At 43.8% G+C, this 24,580-nt stretch overlaps 1 protein-coding gene across 3 annotated transcripts; it reads right to left on the reverse strand.

Annotated features, from left to right (window-relative positions):
• Positions 1-940: 940 nt before the first annotated feature.
• MDM2 (MDM2 proto-oncogene) lies at positions 941-21,792 on the reverse strand. Of its 3 annotated transcripts, none has more exons than XM_084759985.1 (12): positions 21,549-21,792; positions 20,954-21,019; positions 20,747-20,831; positions 17,029-17,103; positions 14,256-14,389; positions 13,698-13,747; positions 10,413-10,480; positions 9,997-10,093; positions 9,128-9,276; positions 5,442-5,597; positions 4,219-4,296; positions 941-2,328 (listed from the first exon to the last, which is right to left on the reverse strand). In XM_084759985.1, exons 3-12 carry the CDS (start codon positions 20,810-20,812, stop codon positions 1,756-1,758), a joined length of 1,446 nt encoding a protein of 481 aa, XP_084616111.1. In that variant the 5' UTR covers positions 20,813-20,831; positions 20,954-21,019; positions 21,549-21,792; the 3' UTR covers positions 941-1,755. The 3 variants fall into 3 exon arrangements, with proteins under 3 accessions (XP_084616111.1, XP_084616110.1, XP_084616112.1); XM_084759984.1 differs by having other exon boundaries at positions 20,954-21,113; XM_084759986.1 differs by lacking the exon at positions 20,747-20,831 and having other exon boundaries at positions 20,954-21,113.
• Between the last annotated feature and the right edge of the window lie 2,788 nt (positions 21,793-24,580).

Consider the following 24,580-nt stretch of genomic DNA (forward strand, 5'->3'; position numbering starts at 1 on the left):
GACACCGTCTTGAAAAACCAAGTAAGAAGAAAGCATAGTACTTCGAACGCAGTGTTTTTGTTTTTTAAATGACAAAATTCTTTGCTGTCTGGCCAGCAACCTCTTGAACTAATCTTACAGCAGTTAGGAGTCTACTGCTAATGGGTCCCTGAGCCTCCCAACACGTTGCTTCTAAGTCACAGTTCCATGCTCAACTAATGCTGGAAATCTGTTTATAAAATGTCAGCAGAGTGGTGGTGGTGCACTTTTATTCCCAGCACTCAGGAGGCAGAAGCAGGTAACCTCTGAGCCAAGAACTTGGGTTCAATTCCCAGGACCCACATGACAGCTCACACCTGTCTGTAACTCTAGTTCAGTTCCAGGGTTTCTGACCCCTTCACACAGACATACATGCAGGCAAAATACCAATGAACATAAAATATAGAGACCAGTCAGGTATTTAAATTTTTTAAAAAAGAAAGAAAAAAAAGTAAACTATATTCCATAAGGATATAACCTCAGAACTGTAAATCGGAAATGAATGAAACTTTACTGAGCTGAGATGCCAATGTTTTATCACGTGGGAGCAGTGCTTTTTGTTTTTGAGGCTTAAATCAACAATGTCAATACAAAAATATCCTTTGGTCACTCTTAACTTAGCAGTCCAGATGATTTTATTTTCTATACTTGAACATGTAAAAAAATACAAGGTCTTTCAATCAAAGGGGAAGTTTCTTATTATTAATCAAGAGGTTAGTCTAGGTGGATGGAGAAGTTATTTTAAAACACTATGCTTGTTGGACTGGTTTCTAATCCTAGCCTTCCTAGCCTAAGTGCAGGCCTGAAATCTAGGCAGCCATCAGGAAACAGGATCTGAGGCCAAGGTGTACCAGCCTCAAAAGTTAACCTGGGAGAACAGTGCAACACTTGTCCCACACTCAGCAATGACACAGCTGGAAAATACGGTGTATGTCTTTATTTACATATTACAATTCATATCTTTTAAATAAGAACTGTGTTTGCACGTGCCCACTGAGAGATCAGAGAACACTCTAGGGCAGGTGCCCTCTTTTGGAGCTCCAAGGATTGAGCTCAGGGAGCCAGCTCTCCAGCCCACAATTCACAACTGCTGAAGAACTAAGCTATTTCAATAACTTAAATAATCAATCCTTCACATGGCCTTAACTCCTTGCATGAAAGCTACTAAATAAATTACGTGTTCTTATATTAACAGAGGAAAAATAAAGAATCAAATACTTCTTGGGTTCATCACCACCCGCAGATAGAAAGAACTCACTTCACTTCCAACAGTCCTTCCAAGTGTGGATTATTTAAAATATAAGGAAGATGAAAAGGAAGCTACAACAGCCAATGCAAATTACATTAAAACCCAAATGTAAAATATAACCAGGTGAAATTTTCCTAAAAAGAGTGAAACATTCGCCGGGCGTGGTGGCGCATGCCTTTAATCCCAGCACTCGGAAGGCAGAGGCAGGCAGATCGCTGTGAATTCGAGGCCAGCCTGGTCTACAAAGTGAGTCCAGGATGGCCAAGGCTACACAGAAACCCTGTCTCAAAAAAAACAAAAACAAAAACAAAAACAAAAACAAAAACAAAAAAAAAAAAAAAAAAAAAAAGAAACATTCACTATCCTTACTCTCGAGGATAAATTACAATGAACTTTACATGGACTAAGACGTTTTCCTGGCTTTAATGTATATAAATGGTTTTGGAGATTAGTTGTAAATACAAGATTCTATCTTCATGGGCAGGTCACTAGCTGAAGTAAGTCAGCACGATCATTTGAATTGGCTGTCTGCAGACCGGGCAGGGCTTATTCCTTTTTTTAAGCTTCTTTGCACATGTGAAACAGGACATGAGATGTCCAGTCTTGCCATGAACAATGCAACCATTTTTAGGTCGTCCTTGGCAAATCACACATGGCTCAATGGCACTGAGAGAGAAGCTAGGTTCCACACTTTCTTCTTTGGCTTGTGCTCTTTCCTTCAACTCTTTGACATCTTCCTGGGGGCTACAAGCAATGCTACTCGAAGTTGATGGCTGGGAATAGTCCTCACTCTCTTGTGACTGGGAGGCCCAAGTGACTTTGTCATCATTTTCCTCAGTGTACAACTCTTTAGAATCATTCACCACACTTTTCCTCCCATCAGGCACATCTAAGGCTGCTTCTGGCTCTGCTGAGTTTTCCAGTTTGGCTTTTTCAGAGAGTTCCCCTTTATCTTTCCCTTTATCTTCTGGAAGCCAATTCTCACGAAGGGCCCAGCATCTGTTGCAGTGTGGTGGGAGGGGAGGGTTCATTTCATTGCAAGAGGTACATTTCCAATAGTCCTTCAAGAAAAGATGACATACTCTTTAGTTAGTAGTCAGCAAAGCTAGTAACTTCAGTGTGCCTGAAGCAAAAGTGCATCACATAATTTAATTTTCAGCTTTTCTTTTCTTTTTTTTTTTTTTTTTAGATAGGGTTTCTCTGTGTAGACTTGGCTGCCCTGGACTCCCTTTGTAGACCAAGTTGGCCTCAAATTCAGTGATCCAGCTGTCTCTGCCTCCCGAGTGCTGGGATTAAAGGTATGTACCATCACACCCAGCCTAACATTTCATATTTTATTAAAAAATAAAACAGGCAAAAGGAACATGTAGACTGTAGTTAATACTGTATTCCAAAAATTAGCTTCAAAAGTAGATTTTATGAACTTTCCCCTTTACGTACACATGAAGGAACTATGAAACATTTCTTTAATAGAGGCTTGGGATCACTCCCTAGGCCTGTCTGAGGACACAGATTAGCTCATCCACTTAGTGGAAGTAAATGGCATGGCACCTTTTCCTTTGTATTTAACTTAAAGCCTATACCCATTTCCATCAAAGCTCAATCTAAACACCACACCATGGAGCGATATTCTGTGCACAGTGTTAAAGGCTGTCTTTGTATTATTCAAGTGCTGATTTCATCACCAGCAGAGAGCTGAGAACACGGTGGACTTCACCTGTCTCTGCTTTGTAAATATCTTCTCCATCATCTCCTGATTGGTTTTAATAAAGAGCTGAGCAGCCTACAGCAAAGCGAAAGGATAGGAGGGACTTCCCAGCAGACAGTAAAGCAAGGAAAGAATGGGGGATGGGGATTAGCCAGGCAGACTCAGAGCAACAGAGGCCAGAACGAAGACAAGCCATGTGGCAGACCATAGGTTAGTAGTATCAACGGCTAATTTAAGTTTCACGGTTAGGAACAACCCTAAGCTAAGGCCAAGCTTTTATATTAATAAAAAGTCTCTGTGTCATTACTTAGCGGCTGGTAGGTCAAGAAAATACAACAATAACTGGAGGTGATCTTAGTGAATCTGATGAAACCTGCTCTTCCTAGAAACACATTTCAAGACACCAGTAACAGGATTCTTAAGACATGCTCTAAAGGCCACAGTCAACTAACTAGCCCCTATTTTCATCCATAAGAGATCTTATCAACTATTGGAGCTAAACTCTACCATCCTCGCCACAATCCAAAATACATGCCCCATCCTGGTCCATGTCCTTTGAGCCCTAACTGCCCAGTGTCTCTCCCTTATCCCCAGCTGCTCTTCACACACCTGGGAAGGCCAGCTCTCATTAGGGAACACGTCCTACTATCCTTGCAGAACTGAAGGATGAGCTCTGCCTGAGGACACGCCTTAGTGTGCCCTGAATACGAGGTTCCCTGGCCTGACAGGCAGCTAGCACAGCAGCTGTGGGGGTGAAGTGTATGCACTCTGCCACGCTGATGCTAATTCTTCTCATGTGTGGCAGCTTCCACCCATCTCCAAAATCAATATAAAGGGGTTTCAGGTTTATCCAAAACGTTCCAAGTTTAAATTCCACCCTATAAACCCAAACAAATGTAGCAGTAGATTCTACCACAACAAAGAAAGAAACGCTCTAAATCATAAGATTTAAAGTTCTGAGGCCAGGCGTGCGCACCAGACGTGGTGGCACATACCTTTAATCCCAGGACCTGGGAGGCAGAGGCAGGGGGATCGCTGTGAGTTCGAGGCCAGCCTGGTCTACAAAGTGAGTCCAGGACAGCCAAGGCTACACAGAGAAACCCTGTCTCGAAAAACAAAAAACAAACAATAAAGTTCTAACTGTATATGTAATCACCTCATTTCAAAAGGTAAACTAAACATATTTCCTAATACTGATCTCAGTGCTGTGTTTTTTATTTCTTTGAAGTATCTACATACTTACAGCTAAGGAAATTTCAGGATCTCCCTCAAAAGAGTCTGCATCACTTTCTCCTGTTTGATACACAGTGACTCGGTAGACCTGATAAGACAAAGTCATTAGCATCAATTCACCACCTTTCAAACAAGAAGGCTGAATTCTTATTACATTCTAAACAAACAGCTTGAGCCACTATCTGTCCATGAGAACTTCTGAAAGCAAAATCAAATGCAGTTCACATCAGGTAGGAAAAGTAGGACAGTAAAATCTTTACTCACCACCACAAAAGTTGTTAAATACTAAAAACCAAACAAAATACTGAAGAAAACTTATTTTATAAATTTAGAGTTGCTAGCCAGAAAACAACTATAGTTACTCCCAAGAAAGAGATACATAGGTATTTTTTGACACTAACTGTTGCATGTTTTAAATTTGTTAAAAAACCAAGTAGGGGGGCTGGAGAAATGGCTTAGTGGTTAAGAGCACTGACTGATCTTCCAAAGGACAGGGGTTCAATTCCCAGCACCCATATGGCAGCTCACAACTGTCTGTAACTTCAAGATCTGACACCCTCACATAGACATACAACACAGGGAAAACACCAATGCATAAAAGATCATCATTATTGTTGTTGTTGTTGTTGTTGTTGTTGTTATTAAGAAGGAAGAACAGAAGTGGTGGCTCATGCTTTTGACCCTAGCACTCAGGAGGGAGAGGCAGGCGGAGTTCTAGGCCAGCCGGGTCTACAGACAGTTCAGAGTCAGCCAGGTATACATGGTGATGCTCTGTCGGAGAGAAAGGGGAGAGAGAGAGAGAGAAACAGGGGAGGGGGAGGGGGGAAAGAGGAGGAGGGAGGGAGGGAAGAAGAAAGAACCAAATGGACAACATTGTACACAGACCATTGTAAGAACGTGCTAGTTGGGCAGTGTTGGAATCCCAGCACTCAGGAGGCAGAGACAAAGCAATGTCTAAGTTTGAAGCCAGCCTGGTTTACAAAGCAAATTATAGGCAGAGAAATTCTGTTACACAGAGAAACATGTCTCAGAAACAAAAATCAAACAAAACAAAAGAAAAAACCCACCAACCAATCAATCAAAAAAATGTTTAAAAAAAAGTTCAGTCTCCTAAGTTTTTGACAGTAATATGAGACTATAATAAAAGTACATTTAAAAACTAAAATTTTACCTCATGTTCACAAAGATTCTGAACAAATCAAAAAGCAAGAATGTTATCCAGTAGAGACCCACCTCGTCATCCTCATCCGAGAGCTCATGGCCTTCTTCACTCAGGCTGTAGTCTTCCGAGTCAAGAGACTCAACTTCAAATTCTACACTAAATTGATCGGAAACTGTATCCTGATCCAACCAATCACCCGAATGCTCACTTAGGCCATCATCAAGATCCTACAGAGAAAGAATAAAGTAAACTTAAATGCACTGCCTCTGGGCCTCATTTATTTAGAGCTCCCTAATCTTAAATCCAGCACTCGGGAGGCAGGGACAGGCAGATCTCTGAATTCTAGGCCAGCCTGGTCTACAGAGTCCAGGACAGCCAAGGCTACACAGAGAAAACCTGTTTTGAAAAAGAGACCCCGCCCCAAAGGAGCTTTCTAACTCATCCTGTGCCACTATTTCCTTCCCAGGCTCATTCCGGTTCAAGGTTATCACAGGCATGAAGGAAAAGGTCAAAGCCCTTTAGCACTGAGGTTAACCGGTGGGACGGCTCTAACATTTCAAATGCCCCAGCTAAACACAGGCTCTACCCTACTCAACCCCCACGCTGTACCAGATCCTGTTTCCTAACTCAATATTGACATTAACTTCCTAAACTATTCTGAGTTTCTAAACTGCTCTTCTTTCTTTGGCTCTAAGGTTCTATACTATAAATAAATGCTCTTGCACATTTAATGACGCTTCCTACTTGTGTGATTAATTATATCAAGCATAACTTCAAGGCTAAGACTTACCTCAAACACACTATTAGTGTGGCAGGCAGAATGCTAGTTAAGACAAACTAATTCAAAGCTGGTCTTTGGGTTTTTCTTTTGGGACAGGGTCTTACTGCATGGCCCTGGCTAGCCTGAACTTGACATGTAGCGCATACTTGACATTAACTCAAAAAAGAGTTCTGCCTGTCTGTTTCCCGAAGCTGAGACTAAAGCCTGTGCCACCAACCCAGCAATGACATTTGTTTTTAAATAAACTCTAAGATTAACTTTGATTTGAAAAGCTTCAAGACAAATTTTTAATTATGTATATTTTCAATTGACTCCTCATTTAAGGACTTAGTAAGTGACAGCTTCCGTCTGCGCTAAGGGGACACACACAGGCCATTCTCCAAGAGCTTCCGCCTTAAGGCTGGCATGCTGCTGCGTGTCTAACCCCAGCACTCAGGAGGCAGAGGCAAGAGGATCTCTCCCAAGTTCAAAACCAGCCTGGTCTACACAGCAAGCTCATGGACAGCCAAGAGCCAAGCCTAAATAGAGACCCCATCTCAAAACAAACAAACAAACAAACAAACAAACAAACAAACATCCTACACTAAATTGATCAGCAACTAAATCCTAATTTACAGCTGAGAAAAATACTTCATTCTAGGATTTAGGACACAGGCTTTTTAACTTGCTTCAGAGAAGCTGTTTAACTTCAGATACATCATTTCACTTCTAGGGAATATACAAAGTCAGCTTGCAGTATAAAAGGAGTTTGAATTAAATGGTCTATATTATCAACAAAAATAGTGTATTATTTTATAAATTTTTAAGTCAAGACTTTTAAGTGATGTTGATAAAACAGAAAAAGCGGCTCATCAAGAACTAGTTCCAAGGACACAGGCTAGGACAATCACATCTCTAGTAAGTCAACACTGTTCCTTCAGTAGCAACTACAGAAAAAAAGGACTTCTATTTTGTTAACAGGCCATGTTCTAAGTACATAACAAGGTTAGCTAGCACACAGCCTCACTGAGATGCAGTTAGCTGGCAGAACATTTGATAAGCATGCAGAGAACCCTGGGTTCAATCTCCAGCACTGAAAAATAAGGCAAAACTATAGCTGTAAAACTACTTTTTTTTTTCCCGAGACAGGGCTTCTCTGTGTAGCCTTGGCTGTCCTGGACTCACTTTGTAGACCAGGCTGGCCTCGAACTCACAGCGATCCACCTGCCTCTGTCTCCCAAGTGCTAGGATTAAAGGTGTGCGCCACCACGCCCGGCTGTAAATCTGTTTTTAAAAGCCATCTGTAATGAATAAAATTAATCTAACTTCAAATTTGTATATTCATCACACTTTAACTAAATGCAATTCCAGGCTACAAGTAATCACTCAACATTGTAATTTTCATAAGACTTATTAAATGTCTCCATTATTTAACGGCTGGTGGTCTGCTGTACAGGAATCTCATCTACATGAGCACAACTTTACCTACAAGGATAAATACAGAGTCTGGCAAAGACATGACTTACTACCTACTACAGATGTAAAAACTTGCTCAAGAGTGTCTAGTGGATGACATAAGCACTGCTCTGCTCAGTGCTCTAGAGGGTACCTCTCTGTACTCACTGCTTTGGGGGAAAAAAAGTATACACAATAAAAGAACAACCAAAAAGGCAAAACAGGGCTCGGCACACGCCTTTAACCTCAGCACTTAGGAGGCATAGGCAGGAGGATTGCTGTGAGTTCGAGGCCAGCCTGGTCTACAAACTGAGTCCAGGACAGTCAAGGCTGCTACACAGAGAAACCCTGTCGAAAAGAAAAGAAAAGCTATCAATAGTCTTACCACATAATTGGTCAGGCTAAATACACCCATCAGTGCTATAGTCACATGACTGTTATGGGAGTAACCAACTGCTGATTCAATTTAAGGATCAGTGGGGGGGTTGTGGGGAGGGGTCAGGCACATCACAGGACTGTAAACCTTGCCCAACAGCTGTGCCTAGGGAAGAAATAATGTAGCTCTCAACCTTTATTAAAGAAGGTTCTTAGTGGGGCAGTGCTGGCTCATGCCTTTAATCCCAGCACACTTGGGAGATAGAGGCCAGCCTGGTCTACAAAGCAAGTCCAGGAAAGCCAAGACTTACACAGAGAAACCCTGTCTTGAAAAAACCAAAAGAAAAAAAAAATGCTTCCAACTTTTGTAGACAGCGGCATATGCCTTTAATTCCAGCACTTTGGAGTTCAATCTGAGTTTCCACAACAAGTTCCACACCAGGCAGGGTTACACAGTGAATCCCTGTCTAAACACTCAAGGGCTAGGGGTATAATTCAGTGGGACAGTGCTTGCCTGCATGTGTGAACTCTTGGATTTGATCTCTGGCAGGGAAAATAACCAACCAAACAAAACAAACTTGCTTAGACTTCTAGGGTATATAATTGAGCTCAATTTCCAGTTTCCTTCTCGTATTTAAAAAGCGTCATTTCTAAATGCTCAGATTACTTTATGCTCCAGCACACCTGAACTGACTAGTAGTAAATGTTCCAAAGTTTCTCTGATATAAGGGGTGACATCAATAAAGATGGAATTGGTATTAATTTTGCCAGGAGCAGTGCTTCTCTACTGTCCCACTTACTTCCTGACCTAGCACTGGGAGCAAGGAACTCACTGACATCACAATTTACCCCTGGGTTCAGCAACAGTCTCACATGAAGCACGGGTATTCTGTGTATAGGGTTATAATGACTGCAGGGACTAATTTATTTAAAACCAAACACAGGACTAGAGGGATGACGCCTCAGGAGTTAGAGCATTTGTTACTCTCGCAGTGGACCCAGGTTCCATTCCCTGCACCCACATGGTGGCTCACAACTTTCCCAACTCCAGTTCCAGGGGGTCTGACACCCTCTTCTGGCCTCCAAGCATACTGTACGCATTCTGGCACACAAGACACGTATATATTGAAAAATATAACAGGTTTTTAATCATAATGCAAACACTACCTGATGTGAAGGGGTCTCTGTGGACTCGCTGCTGCTGCTTCTTTCACAGCACATGCCTCTCAACGCACACAAGGCCAGGCTTTCATCAAAGGAAAGGGATCTGTGGCGCTTCCTCTGTCGTTCACCAGGCAGTCCTTCTGCACTGTCTTCTGTAGAGGAAGGGGAAATGGGCAGTTAAATCCATGTACTGTGACTGATTGGGAAATTAAGATGTCTTCAGCACCTATTTGTTGTAACCAAAAATTTCAATTAAACAGAAAAGCTAACCATTAACATTGGAAAAGTCAACAGTGCTCTGTTTATCTGTCCAACTAAGCACAAGTTCTACTTAAAAACTTCCAACCTTCTTTCCAAACTTTACCTCCATGAATTACAATAAACTTAACATATCTACAACTTTTACTGATCCAATAGCATACAATTTCTTCAGTCAACACTAAGCGTTAAAAATAAGATTATACTAAGTGTGGTGGATCAAACCTTTACTTCCAGTACTCAGGCGCCAGAGGCAGGTAATTCTCTGAGTTTGAGGCCAGCCTGGTATCAAAAAATAAAATAGAAAACAAGATTTCATCTCTTTTTATTAAAGAAAACAAAATTAGGCGTCTATAGCAGCAGTTCTCAACCCTCCTAATACTGCAACCCGTTACTACAGTTCCTCATGCTGTAGTGACCACCCCCATAACACCATCTTCATTGCTACTTCATAAATGCATTTTTGTTACTGTTCTGAATTGTCATGTAAATGTCTGTTTCTCAATGGTCTTAAGCGACTCCTGTGAAAGAGTCACTACCCACAGGCTGAGAACTGCTGCATGAGAGCAGAAGCACCAAACCACTTAATATGGCACGTACGTCTTCACACGCACCTGTCTCACTAACTGCTCTCCTTCTAGATGAGGTAGATGGTCTAGAAACTGAACCAGAAGATGAAGGCTTCTCTTCTTGTGGCTCTTGCACAAGGTCCTAAATACGTAAGAAAAAGTAAAATACTACAAAGCAAACATAAACCATTGGCTGTGCTAAGTTCTGTCTTCCAGAACTACTTGTCATGAAGCTGGAGAGATGGCTACAGCAGTAACACCATGTGCTGCTCTTGCCTGTGAGTTTGGTTCCCATCACTCATGTCTGGGGTAACTCACAACCACCGAGAACTCCAGACCCAGGTGGTCTCGCTCTCTTCTGGCTGGAGGATGCACACACGAGCTCACATTCTCACAGACCATGCACACCAATACAAACACCTTTACGAAGAAACACTCTAGAATAAGAAGTTAAGTAATACCTTCAGATCACTCCCACTTTCAGGCTGGCATCTGCTCTCACTCACTGATGTGCCAGAGTCTGAAGATTCTAAGAAAAGGTAAAAACGGAATCAAAACAAAGAAAACATGGTGCATTCAGCAGTCTAACAAGCTCTGTACAAAATTTAATCTTTCACAAACATTATGATGTCTTATGATGTCCCAATGTCATTTGCATGCTGGAGATAAAAATTGAATGTTAAGGGCTGGAGAGATGGCTCAGAGGCTAAGAGCACTGACTGCTCTTCCAGAGGTCCAGAGTGCGATTCCCAGCAACCACATGGTGGCTTACAGGCATCTGTAATGTGATCTGATGCCCTCTTCTGGCCTGCAGGTGTAAATGCAGGCAGAGCACTGTAGACATAATGATAAATAAGTAAATCTTTAAAAAAAATTCAACTTTAAGAGAGTGATCATAAAGTAAAATAAGCAGATTTTCAGACATACTAGCAGAGGAAACCAAGTATTGTTTGGTAAGTGTAGGGGACGGAGGCTGAAGAGTCTGAGGGCAGGTTTTGCAATAGCCTAGCTGAAGCTGGTGTGTGGAAGACATGCCAGACTGAAGAGAGTTATGAGAGAGAGCACCCAGATACAATTCTTGGTCACTGTGATAGCACAGACATCACTCTTCTCAGCAGGTGTATAATCTTGCCACCTCAGCACTGAAAGAAAGCAAGCTCATTTCCTAGCTTACAGAACTAGCTCTCCCCAGGAAGCAATCATAAAACTCCTATATTAGAAGCAGCAAATCACCCTGACAAAATAGAATTTTAAAAGGGATCGGGGAGCCAAATGCAAACACCAGCAATTCACTGGGCACAATGATACACACCAATCCCCCCAGCAGGCAGATAGGAGTATTACAAATTTGAGGCCAGCCTACACAGCTAGTGAGCCTGCCAAAATAAAATGAAAAGGAGTGAAGGTAATTTCTGTGAAGAAGCCTCAACCAGCACACATGCGGTCCTGGGCTCAGGGCACAGTGTAGGGAAACAAATCATAGAGCACAGAAGCAAGCAGACTATTTTGAAATACAAAGTATTAAAGCGTGTGAAAAAAATCAACTTGAGAAAAACAGACTATAAAATCTGGTTAAGACCAGGTGTTTGATGCCAGATATGGTGCTTTAATCCCAGCACTCGGGAGGCAGAGGCAGGTGGATCGCTGTGAGTTCAAGGCCAGCCTGTTCTACAAAGCAAGTTCAAGACAGCCGAGGCTACACAGAGACCCTGTCTCAAAACCCACCCCTCCCCCCAAAAAAGACCAGATGTTTGATACTCAATGTAAGGATGTACATATTAAAGAGCATCCCAAGAGTCTAATTCATGAAAACAATGTGTGGTGCCCTTCCCCAAGAACTAGCTATGAAAGGTGAAAGGTCAGACTGGAAAATAACGAACTTCAAGGAGCCCTGCAAGTGGGCAGGTATAGTTTGTACTTAATTTTACAGACCAAGCTCTCAACACATCAAAATTCCAGAACTGAAATGTGCAAAATTACTCAGAATCACTATCAAATCTCCTTCCCTACCTCCCTGAAGCACTTCCACCCACAGTGAAGCCAAGTCTGAGGACTGAGTGAGCACTGAGGTGGTGAGTCACCACAATGACATGTTTTGCATTATGGCATTATGTGGATTTTAAATTGAATTTGTAGTAGATAGGCTGTATTATCTGGGTATTTTGCTCACTCTTCCAGAGTATCTGTATTCAAATCCCAGCACCCACACATCAGCTCACAACCATGTGCAACTTCAGTTCTAGGAAACCTGATAGCCTCTTCTGTGCTCCACAGGTACTGTTCACACCAGGTACACAGAAATACTCACCCAGGCAAAAAATATGTAATATACCAAAAAAGAAGAAGAAGAAAAAAGGGTGGGCACTGAAAGACTGATTTAAAGATATAAAGCCAGTGGGGGGTGGAGAGATGGCTCAGATGTCAAGAGCACTGGCTGCTCTTCCAAAGGTCCTGAGTTCAATTCACAGCAACTACATGATGGCTCATAATCATCTATAATATGATCTGATGCCCTTTTCTGTCCTGCAGGCATTACATGCAGGAAGAACACTGTATACATAATAACATTTTTTTCTTTTCTTTTTTCTTTTTTGAGACAAGGTTTTTTTGTGTTGCCTCGGCTATCCTGGACTTGCTCTGTAGACCAGGCTGGCCCAGGCTGGCCAATGATCTGCTAGCCTCTGCCTCCCTGAGTGCTGAGATTAAAGGCTTGTGCCACTATACCTGCTCATAATAAATAAATCTTTTAAAAAATAAAATAAGCCAGGTACAGCGGTGCATGGCTGTAATCCCAGCATTCTGGGAGGCAGAGGGAGGTGGATCTCTTTGAGTTCGAGGCCAGCCTCATCTACAGAGTGAGCCCAGGACAGCTAAAGAGACTGTCTCGAAAAAACCAAAAATAAACAAAATAGATCCAGAAACACAAAATACAAGCCCACAGTAACAACGTTGCTGTAGTGTTTGCCTTTTTTACAGTGCTAGGGATTAAAGCTAGAACTACACACATGCTAGGAAGGCACTCTACCACTAAGTAGACATCCAAGTCCCTTTATTGGGACTGGCAGATGGCTCAGCAGGTACAAGTGCTTGCCATGTGAGCCCAACAACCTGAACTGAAGTTCTTTAACCCACATAAAAAGTTGGAGAACCAATTCCAGGAAGTGGTTTTCTGACCTCCATACACACCAGGTACCTGTGTCTCACCCCACACATACAAAAAGCTACTCAAAGTTTTTGTGTTTTTTTTTTTTTAAAGCAAAAGAGTCCTCAGCTACATAGTGAGTTTGAGGTTAGACTAGGACACGAGACCTTGTATCAAAAATAACTATTTTAAAATTTATAGTATGTGGGCTGGAGAGATGGTTCAGGGGTTATGAGTACTGGCTGCTCTTCCAGAGGTCCTGAGTTCAATTCCCAGCAACCACATGGTGGCTCACAACCATCTATGAGATCTGGCGCCCTCTTCTGGCCTGCAGGAGTCTGTATACACACTGTATACATAATAAATAATTTTTTTTTTTTAAGTTATAGTATGAGCCAGGCATGGTGGCGCACACCTTTAACCCCAGCACTTGGGAGGCAGAGGCAGGCGGATCGTTGTGAGTTCAAGGCCATCCTGGACTACAGAGCGAGTCCAGGACAGCCAGGGCTACACAGAGAAACCCTGTCTCGAAAAACCAAAAAAAATAAAAAATAAAAATTTTTAAAAGGTTATACTATGTTTATAGTATTCAAAATTAACTTACCTTGCTGACCTACGACCACCAAGTTTCTGTAGATCATTGTATATATTTTCCTTGTAAGAAAAAAAAAATAAGCAAACATATAATAATATAGAGAACCCACAGCTGAGAAAGTAGGTCCACTTACACACCCACAACTAACGCCAGGGCTTGCATCAAAATAGGTCAAGCCTGGTGGCCTGAGTTCAATCTCCAGTGCCCACAAGGTAGGAGGACTGACTCCTGAATGCTGTCTTCTGACCTACACACTCACAGCAGCATATGCACACAAGCACGCACACAACTGCACCTGCGCATGCACATGTGTGTGCACACACACACAAACAGGTTTTTAAGATTCCAGAGTTCAAGTTACAAAATAATATGCTACAACACCTCCCTCCCCCCACTGAAAAATTATTAGAGGGGGGAGTGTTAACAGCAGTAGAGCCCCAAAAATGAAACCGAATTTTAGCATTTTGGATATATGATCACAGCTTCCCTCCAACAGAGGATACAAGCCAAGGCAAGATGCAATGATTGCCCAGGGACACTTTATAACAACCCACACAGAAGGCTTACCTGTGCTCCTTCACAGAGAAGCTTGGCACGCCAAATAAATCTCCCAGAAGATCATTTGAACAATACACAATATGCTGCTGCTTCTCATCATATAATCTTTTAGTCATAATATACTGGCCAAGATAAAATATAATCTGGAAGAGAAAAACGGTTTCTAAGTATGAAAGAAACTACATATCAGTTTCACATACAGTTAGTAGTACAAGATTACACTAACAACCACATCTACAACCAGGTACAACCAAACATTCTGTATTCTAGAAGTTTCTTTTAAAGATTACGTATACAAGCCGGACATGGTGGCACATGCCTTTAATCCCAGCACTCGGGAGGCAGAGGCAGGTGGATTACTGTGAGTTCGAGGTCAGCCTGGTCTACAAAGCAAGTCTAGGGCAGTCAAGGCTACACAGAGAAACCCTGTCTCGAAAAACAAAAACAAAAAGATTATGTATACAGTGTTCTGCTTGCATGTAAGACTGCATGCCAGAAGAGGGCACCAGACCTCACAATAGATGGTTGTGAGCCACAATGTGGCTGCTGGGAAACGAACTCAGGACCTTTGGAAGAGCAGCCAGTGCTCTTAAACCTCTGAGCCATCTCTCCAGCCCCCTAGAGTTTAAATTGATGAAAATAGAATAACTAGATCCCCACCATTAGTTAAATGTGGTTTTCTTTTTCCTTTTTAAAAAACAGTTCTTGTAAACTTTAATTTTGCCCAGAAACCTAAATACTAACATAATATGCTAGGAAACAAAAGAGGCAAAAATACAAAAATTTAAAGAAAAAAAAATCAAGTCAAATACATCAATGAATTAAGATCAATGACAAATGTCACATACATACTTCAACAGTGAGGTCATCTAGAGGAAAACAGAAAATCAATGACATTTCCCAATAGAATATTCTCAGATATTAGTTCAATCTACATTAGACAGTCCAAGGCCTCAACCATCACTATTAAACTATATTCCATGTGCTCCACTAGTCAGCTTGGGCAACATACTTTGCTCTTCTAAAACAACCTCAGCAGCAGCAGCAGCAGCACATCACAGTGCACGGTGCACTTTTCTAAGTAGAGCCTCATCATCCTGACACCCTCAGAATTGTTACTACTGTATGAAAATAAGGAGGTCATAAGTATCATTCAGCGGGGTGAGGGGGGGGTGAGGGGGGTACATTAAAAAAACTGAGAAACTAACCCAGGACTTGATGCCTATCCCAGAGCACTTCCTCCATCCCACACTGTTCAGTACCTTCTCATGTGCCCAAGAGTAACCATCTCGTAACTGAAGGCCAGTGTACGACCACATACACAGCCTTTAAGTCTCACCTCCTGTGGATCTAATACACTCAGGCATCTGTCCTGAGTGTAAAAATGCTTTTCCATGTAAATACTGCTTACAGTAGTAACTATTTTACTTTATGTATTATACGTAATCTGGAGATAATTTAAAGTATAAAAAGGAGGCTGTACATACATTACATACAAAGTTTCATGTTTTAGGTAAGGGGCTTGGCAGGCTGGGTAGTACCAATGCCCTGCAGAAAGCAGAGGAAGACTGTTGAGCTATTCCACACAGCTTAGCATAAGCACTCTTACAATTTTTTGATGGTCTTGATCTATTTTCTCACATCTATCTACTGCGAAATCCATACTTATTAGCTGATTTGATAAAGGTCAATCCAAAGTTAATAGCCCTAAAAACATAATTTAACACTTAAGAAACTTAACCAGCTAAGCAAGAGTCAGCCAATCTTTCGTTTTTCTTTTTCTTTTTCCTTTTTTTTTTTTTTTTTTTTTTTTTTTGGTTTTTCAAGACAGGGTTTCTCCATGTAGCCTTGGCCATCCTGGACTCACTTTGTAGACCAGGCTGGCCTCTAACTCACAGAGATCCACCTGCCTCTGCCTCCCGAGTGCTGGGATTAAAGGCGTGCGCCACCACACCCGGCCTCAATCTTTTGTTTTTCAAGATGGAGTTTCTCTGTGTAGACTTGGCTGTCTTGGAAGTCACAGAAACCAGCCTGCCTCTGCCTTCTAAGTACTGTACTGGGTTTAAAGGCGTTTCAAGGCCACCACACCCAGCCATTTCACTTTTTAAACTAGAAACCCAGACAGAAGGACTGTAGAGTTCTTGGCATTTTGTGCTATGAACTCATTTGGCAGAGTGGTTAAGTCTTGTATCAGTAACTTCTCAAACTCATTTATATTCATCAAAACAGTGAATTTGTGATCATATACTTTTACTTATTTTTCTAATGTTTAAAGATATATTTATTTTCTATGTATGTGTGCACATGCACCATGGCGATCAAAAGATTTGAAAGAATTAGTTATCTCCTACCAAGTCAGTCCTGGGAACCAAACAAACAGTATCTGGCACCTTAACCCACTGAGCTATCTCACGTCCCCAATGCCTTTTAAATTAATACATGCCAGGCACGGTGGTGCACACCTGTAAACCCTGCATTCGGGGAGGCAGAGGCAGGTGGATCTCTGTGAGTTTGAGGGCAGTCTTATCTACAAAGTGAGTTCCAGGACAGCCAGAGAAACAGAGAGGAACCTTGTATCAAAAACAAGAAAGGAAAGAAGGAAGGAGAGAAAGTAAATCATACAAATTAGAACTTCTGGCTTCAAATTAGAGTTCAAATAGTCATAATCCTTGCTTACTACAAAGTTTTTCTATATGATCAATGTTCCCACAACTGTGAAAACGTTTCCACGTATGGCTGTATGTAACTATTAAGACATCAGTTCTCGTTCAGTTCTGCTCACCTCTTTCATAGTGTAAATGTCTTTTTGTGCACCGACAGACTTTAACAACTTCAAAAGCAACGGTTTTGGTCTAACCTGTAAAAGAAAAAGAGTTGTCACACTCAGAGGAGTGAGTACTCTACAGTGTAAGCCCTGCAGATAGGACCAGAAAGAAGCCCATACAGGAAACAAAGAAAAGTTGGGTTTCACACTGAGTGAAATAGACTCATAAATGGAATAGCACATATCACCAAAGAGTTAGGAGGGAAAAATGCTTTGAGAAAAACTATTATGCAATTATCATCATGTCATCAAATATTAATAGTTGTGATCAAAAAACAATTACCAAGAGGCTAGAGAGATGGCTCAGAGATTAAAAGCACTGGCTGCAACTTTTGCAGAGAACTCAAGTTCATCACCAGACTCCACTGGCAAGCATCCCACAAGTGCCTGAAACACCCTCCCCTGGCCTCTGTTAAGGGCTGCACATGCATGGGGGAGGAAGCACTGCTTTCTCCCTCCAGCTCTATCATCTACTACATGCTCACTGGACTGCACAGTTCCAGAAGTCTGCCATTAGAGCTTACAGAATGCCGGAGAAAAGAGTATCTCTTAGGACAAAGCCTATCACCAATCTATTATTCACCAGACTCGTGACTGCCAGAAACAGAGTCCAAGCCAAAACAGTAACACGCAATTCAAAGACTATAATTCAGGCTGGAGAGATGGCTCAGAGGTTAAGAGTGCTGCCTGCTCTTCCAGGGGTCCTGAGTCTAATTCCCAGCAATCACATGGTGGCTCACAACCATCTATTATGTGATCTAATGCCCTCTTCTGCAGATAAAGCGCTCATATACAATAAATAAATAAATAAATATTTTTTTTTAAACTTTAAAAAAACCTATCATTTATGCCCCTCAACTACAGCTTAGTATTTTCTTCCTATGTGGTCTACGCCTCAAACACCCATTTATCTTTACTGATCATTTACAATGTTCCCCCAAAAATTAGATAAGGTCAACAACAACAAAATCATGACACATGACATTTAGAGCATGCCAGAGGCCAAAGACATGGCTCAGCAGCTAAGAGCATTGTCTGCTCTTGCAGAGATACTGAATTCAATTCCCAGCTACCACATGGTGGCTCACAACTGTCTATACAGCAATCTGATGCCCTCTTCTGGCCTTCAGGCATACATGCAGAGTACGCATATGCATAAAATAAATAAATAAATGTTGGCTCGATGTGTGGAAAAGATTAAGCTTTGTCACAGGTGGAAGCAGTCTTGGCGGGCTTTACCCTTGGGGCACCCCATGAATACCTTGTGACAGACTGAGTGGGGCCATGCTGGGCCTGGAATTCAGGCAGCCGACCTGGGAACCCCACCTGGGCTATTGTTTTTCTAATTGACCCTCAACGGGAGAAGGAGATCGCCCTTCCCCTGTGACTCAGGCAGGTGGGGAGGAGAAAACAACAGGTTCAGCCTAGGCTTTGAGCTTGTGTGGAGCAGGGCATGCTGGACCAGCACGAGGGCCAGAGAGACACCTAAGGACCCGTCCCGTGGAACGGATACCAAAAGGTTCACTCTTTTGTCCCTCTAACCTTTTTTTCCTTCTTGTGTAAGCTAGTTGGGTTGTATAATAAAGTTTAATTGTTAAGAAACAGAGCCAACAAATAAATAAATAAATAAATAAATCTTAAGGTGCATGCAAACAAGATTAGAAGAACCAGAAGGTTGTTTTTTTTCCATCTCTAGCTAACTTAAAGGACAACTCACACCTTTATCCCAGCACTCAGGAGGCAGAGGCAGGTGATCTCTGAGTTCTGAGCCAGCCTGATCTACAGAGTGAATTCCAGGACAGCCAAAGCTACACAAAGAAATCCTGTCGATGATGATGATGATGATTGGACAACTGCCACCGCAGCCAGTCCCCATGGCCAGCACAGCAACAGTAAGGAACACCATGATAAAGTGGCTTGCTACAGCCCCCGAAGCCTGAAATCAAAGTTTATTACCACTGGCCATGCACTACTCCTGTTCTTCACAGCTTTTAATGACCATGGCTCCTATTAGCTTGTTCCTTTTCTTCTATGCATATGGATAGAATGCCTGCATGTTTATGTGTGCGCCTCTTGTGTTCCTGGTTGCCAAGGAGGACAGAAAAGAGTGTTGGATCCCATGGAACTGGTGTTACAGATGTCTGTGAGCAACCACAAAGATGCTGAGAATGGAAGCCAAGTCCTCTGAGGAATAGCCAGAGCTCCTAGCCACTTAGCTGTCTTTTCCTTTCAGGAGTTATTATTTGCGGCTCCCCTGTTACAGTGGCCTGCTGTACAAATAGAGTCCAGGACAGCCAGGGCTACACAGAGAAACTCTGTCTCAAAAAACAAAAACAAAACAAAACAAAAAAAATCAATGGTGAAGACAATATCAAGTACTTCTAAAAATAGTTTTTAAATTAGCTATACTTCAAATGCAAAGAACTAGAAAATTATGCAAACTACAAAAAATGCAAAAGGGAATTGAGGGGAAAGGCAGAAGGGGAAAGTAAAAAAGAGGGGATGAAAGAGGTAGATACTGGGCAAATCTCAGAACAGCATATTTAACAAATAAAAAGTCGTGCTGGGCTGGGCGGCGGACGCCTTTAATCCTAGTACTTGGGAGGCCGAGGCTGGTGGATCGCTGTGAGTTCAAGGCCAGCCTGGACTACAAAGTGAGTCTAGGCCAGCTAAGGCTACACAGAGAAACCCAGTCTTGAAAAATAAACAAACAAACAAAAAAAGACATGCTGCCTCAGTGGAGATGTGAGATGTATGAACTGAAACAATAGTCCACTACATTTAAAGAACTGGAGAGGAACTAAAGATTTCCAACAAAGAAATGCTAAACGTTAAAAGAAATGGAAAGCTAATTACCTTGGCTTGCATGCATGTCCCAAATCATCACATTATTCTTCATAAATATGTACAAATTACACAAGCCATTTACAAGTTGCCTGCCCTTCTCCCTCCCTCCCTCTCTCCCCCATGCACTCCCCCTACACACACATAAACAAACACACACACACAGCTGGTAATAATTCAGTGCTAGCAGGAGTGAAGTGAAAACTGTCAAAATCCTTTGCTGAATGTTACCAATTTTCAATCAAATGTGCCTATTCAGGACTTAGGATTTCCATTTTCCTGTTTCTTACGGAATAATCACATTTTTTTACTCAAAAGTAGGAGGCGACTTTTACACCTAATCCCCAAAATCTTCACAAAAAAACACACATTACTTCTGTGACTTTGATTATCATCTAGGAAGTTAAACAGTGATCAAACATGTCGAAAGCGTCAGCATCCACACAACATACAAAAAAATTCATCTTTTAGGCTTGCATCAGGCAGCCGGGCGTGGTGGTGCACGCCTTTAATCCCAGCACTTGGGAGGCAGAGGCAGGCGGATCGCTGTGAGTTCGAGGACAGCCTGGTCTACAAAGTGAGTCCAGGACAGCCAGGGCTACACAGAGAAACCGTGTCTCAAAAAACCAAAAAAAGAAAGAAAGAAAGCTTGCATCAGGCTATGGAAACACAATCTCACTCTCTAATGCAATCAACAACCGAGAACGTTAAGAGCTTTCAAACACATAGCTACACTCAGTGAACTGTGCTATATAATTGGCGCTGAAACTGTTTTTACTTGATTACCTGGTGAAAACAAGTTATTTTATACACTCAAGACAAAAATACCAACCAGAGCCTCTTGTTCCGAAGCTGGAATCTGTGAGGTGCTTACCGCACCCTCAGTAGACACAGACATGTTGGTATTGCACACTGGCCTACAAGTAGGGGGAAAAAAAAACACACGATAAAACCTTGAAGTAGTAAAAGATCTGCCAAGTACGCATTTAACAAAGGAGACTTTCAAAATCAAAAACTGCACTAGCGAGACGTTCCTTACCTGGATCCACGCAGGAAAGCACCGGGAAGGAGACAGGTGTGGGTCTCCCCCGTCGCCGGCAGCCAGCTGCGGGGCAAGGCAGGGTTTAAATAGCCCCGGCTGGAGGCAAGTCAGGACATAGCTCCTCCAACAGCCGGCGCGGAACTTGTCCAAACTTGACCTGCCCGACAGGAAATGCTGAGTCACCCCACTGGGAGCAGCCAGTGCCGCGGCCCCGCCTCGCCCCGAACCGGAAGCTGCGGCCCAGAGTGCTGGGCAGCAGGCACCTGTTAGCGCCACGACCCCTGCAGGGAGCCGACAGCGACCCCGGAGACGCACCCCCGCCCGGCCGCTGGGCATGCCGGGAGGCCCCCCGACTCTCCTCTCCGTCGTGCCGTGCCCCCCGCCCCCGCCCAGCCCAGCCGAGCTCACGGCGCACGCGCGCCCCCCGCCGCCGGCCGAGACCCCGCCCTCCAGCCGGCCGAGGACCTCAGGGCCCCGCGCCAGCAAACGGTCGCTCGCCCAGCCCAGGACCCGCCCGCGCTGCGACTGTAGACCGTCGGGCGCCATCAGGACTCTCCGCCGCCCAGCATAGAGCCTTCCCTCCGGCGCGTACCTGCTGCTACTCCCGGCACGGCTTCCGGCCCTTCATGGGAAGCGTGGAGGCCCGGCGGCCTGGGCCACCATTTTCGCTCCGCAGCTCGAGCGACGGCGGCCCCTCACAGAGAGCGCGGTCGCTCCTCGGCTCCCCAGGCCTCGGAGGCCCCGCCACAAAGCGGAGTTCCCCGGCGCGCACCCCTAACCGCCCGCGGGTAGCGCGCCGGAAGCCCTGGCCTATCCGGGCATCCGAGAGCGAGCGAGCACGCACGCACGCACGCACGCCCGGCGCGGCCGCCTGGACCAATGGAGGACCGGCTTGGGCGGCGGGAGGGCGGTGCGTGAACGCGCAGCCTTCTCTGCAGCTTTGGTGTTCGTTTTTTTCTTTTTCATGGTCAAGTCTCAAACCGCAATGGTAACTAAACAAATTCAGCCCGTATCCAAGTGCTGCTGCTACCAAAACGGAAGCAAGAATAGCAACTGTGTAGTATTTAAAGCCCATCCCCGCCATCAGCTGAAGTTGTATACAAATGAGTTATTTTCAGACTTTAAAAATAGGGCTGGAGAGATGGCTCCATGGTAAAGAGTACACACAGCTCCTTTTTATGTTTTCATCACCACAACCTGTAACTGTAGCTCCAGGGGATCCAACACCTTCGGGTCTCCATGGGCTCACTCAGCATTCACACAGGCCTGTGTTCCATCCCCAGCATCCACCACGCATAACGGGGCATATGTGTAATCCCAGCACTTGGGAGGCAGAGGCAGGAAGATGGGAAGTTCAGAGTCATCCTTAGCTACAGTGAGTTTGAGGCCAGCCAAGATATCATGAGATTCCGTATCACAATAACTGCCCAGCGTTATTAACCTCAGAAACTTGCAGTGGCTCTTAAATCATGCCATTATCAAGAATAGTGACATTTCTGTCAGACCCTAAACACTGGATATGTGAAAACCTCAAGCTGGGCGTGGTGTCACATGCCTAAAATGTCAGCATTCAGCCGTCTGAGAGGGAGTTTGACCTTGTGTATGAGGCCACCCCTGGTTATATAGTAAAATGGATAGACGATGGAAGGGAGGGAGAAAGAAAGAATAAGGAAAAGATATAAACATAAAATTCTGGGCCCAGGCTGGGGTTGGTGGTGCACGCCATTAATCCCAGCACTCGGGAGGCAAAACCAGGTGGATATCGCTGTGAGTTCGAGGCCAGCCTGGTCTACAAAGCAAGTCCAGGACAACCGAGGCTAGAGAGAGCAACTCTGTCTCAGGAAAATAAATTCTGGGCCCAAGAGTGAATCCCAGCATTCAAGAGACTGAGGCAAGAAGATCTCAAGTTCAAGATCAGCCCAAGGCAAATAAAGAACAGAGATCAGGGCTGCATCATTGTCTGCTCCTCCAGAGGTCCTGAGCTCAATGCCTGGCAACCACATGGTGTCTCACAACCACCTAGAATGTGATCTGATGCCCTCTTCTGGCCTGCAGGTGTACATGCAAATAGGATGCTTAGATACATAAAACAAATCTTTTTTTTTTTTTTTTTGGTTTTTCGAGACAGGGTCTCTCTGTAGCCTTGGCTGTCCTGGACTCACTTTGTAGACCAGGCTGGCCTCAAACTCACAGCGATCCGCCCACCTCTGCCTCCCGAGTGCTGGGATTAAAGGCGTGCGCCACCACGCCCGGCCGGAACAAATCAATCTTAAAAACACAAAACCAGCCGGGCGTGGTGGCGCACGCCTTTAATCCAGCACTCGGGAGGCAGAGGCAGGCGGATCGCTGTGAGTTCGAGGCCAGCCTGGTCTACCAAGTGAGTCCAGGATGGCCAAGGCTACACAGAGAAACCCTGTCTCGAAAAAAACCAAAAAAAAAAAAACCACACAAAACCACCAGATCAGCCTTGGCTATATATCAAAAATACATCCCAAAACAAAATACTGTGAGGAGGGGGGTTTAATCCCCATCAAAGGGTTGCTAGTAATTACCATGGGTATGGCTAGCGCGCTTATTTAGCGTGTAAATTCCTAGGTTCAGTCTTTTCAATCCGGTCTTTCAAGGACTTGGTACTCGATGTTTATGGTGTATACAAGGGTACACCAAAATGTGCCTCCCTGAAACAGATTTCATGTCATATTTTAAGATAGAGGGCGGACACTTATCACCCTGAAAATCATCCCCCTCATAATGTACATCTATCTGTTAGTGTATGGCAGACAACAGGCAGTGGCACTTGCCGGGACATGTCTGCCTAAAGATGTGAGGTCATTTCACAGTTCTAGAGACTGACAGTGCTCATACTGAGACTGCCACAGGCAGGCACCACCTTCTGAGGGCAGGGCTAACATTCCAGAGCCTTTGTCTGCACAGCATCTGTCCCCTCGCCCTCACCTGACAGCCACCTGCTTCCAGAAGCCCCCCCTCTCTCTGTAGTTCAGGATATTAGACAAGTTCAGTTGCTGAACCCTGTAAGTCTTAACATTTTGTGAGGTTCCCATGCTTATGTACAAAAGGAAGTCGCTTGCAGTTTCAGATTTCAGTCTACCCACTATTTGAGTCTTCTGAGTGAAAAGGAAAAACATTTAGCCCCCTCCCCCACAGAACTCACACAAACTACCAAGTAGCAGCACCATAGGCTGAGAGGTGAACATACTCAATAGCCTTCCTGTAATATGTAGTGGATGTAGGCATGTTTTTGTTTTGATCCTAAGTGTGTGATGGGGAACGGACCTCTGAGAGAACAGGTGATGTTTATCCACTTAGAAGTCGAACCACTTTGGGGTGAGGAGGGGCGGGGTGGGGCGCTTGGTTTTTGCCAGCTGAAAAACATCCTAGTACAGATTCTGAAAATAGATAGATAGATATGTGTGAGGCCAAACCAGGAGGCTGGGCTTTTGGGTCTTGGTATTGTTTGGCTGTTCATTCATCACTCCACTTCCAGACGCTCCAGCGAAGGCTTCGAGGCTCCAGGCTTCGGCTGCTGTTCCAGGTTCCAGCAGCAACTTTGCTGGTCTCCTGAAATCCTGCCCACTCCACCAGGGGAATCACTCCCAGGAACTG

Source organism: Acomys minous (genome assembly GCF_964271855.1).
Source record: "Acomys minous genome assembly, chromosome: 15".
Taxonomy (NCBI): Eukaryota; Metazoa; Chordata; class Mammalia; order Rodentia; family Muridae; genus Acomys; species Acomys minous.

Coding starts and splice junctions, on each gene's coding strand:
- MDM2 (XM_084759985.1), bottom strand. CDS start 20,812: ATGTCTGTGTCTACTGAGGGTGCGGTAAGCACCTCACAGATTCCAGCT. Junction 9,277..9,996: donor GAGAGCAGTTAGTGAGACAG/GTGCGTGTGAAG, acceptor CTTCCTCTACAG/AAGACAGTGCAGAAGGACTG. Junction 4,297..5,441: donor TCTCGGATGAGGATGACGAG/GTGGGTCTCTAC, acceptor TTGTCTTATCAG/GTCTACCGAGTCACTGTGTA.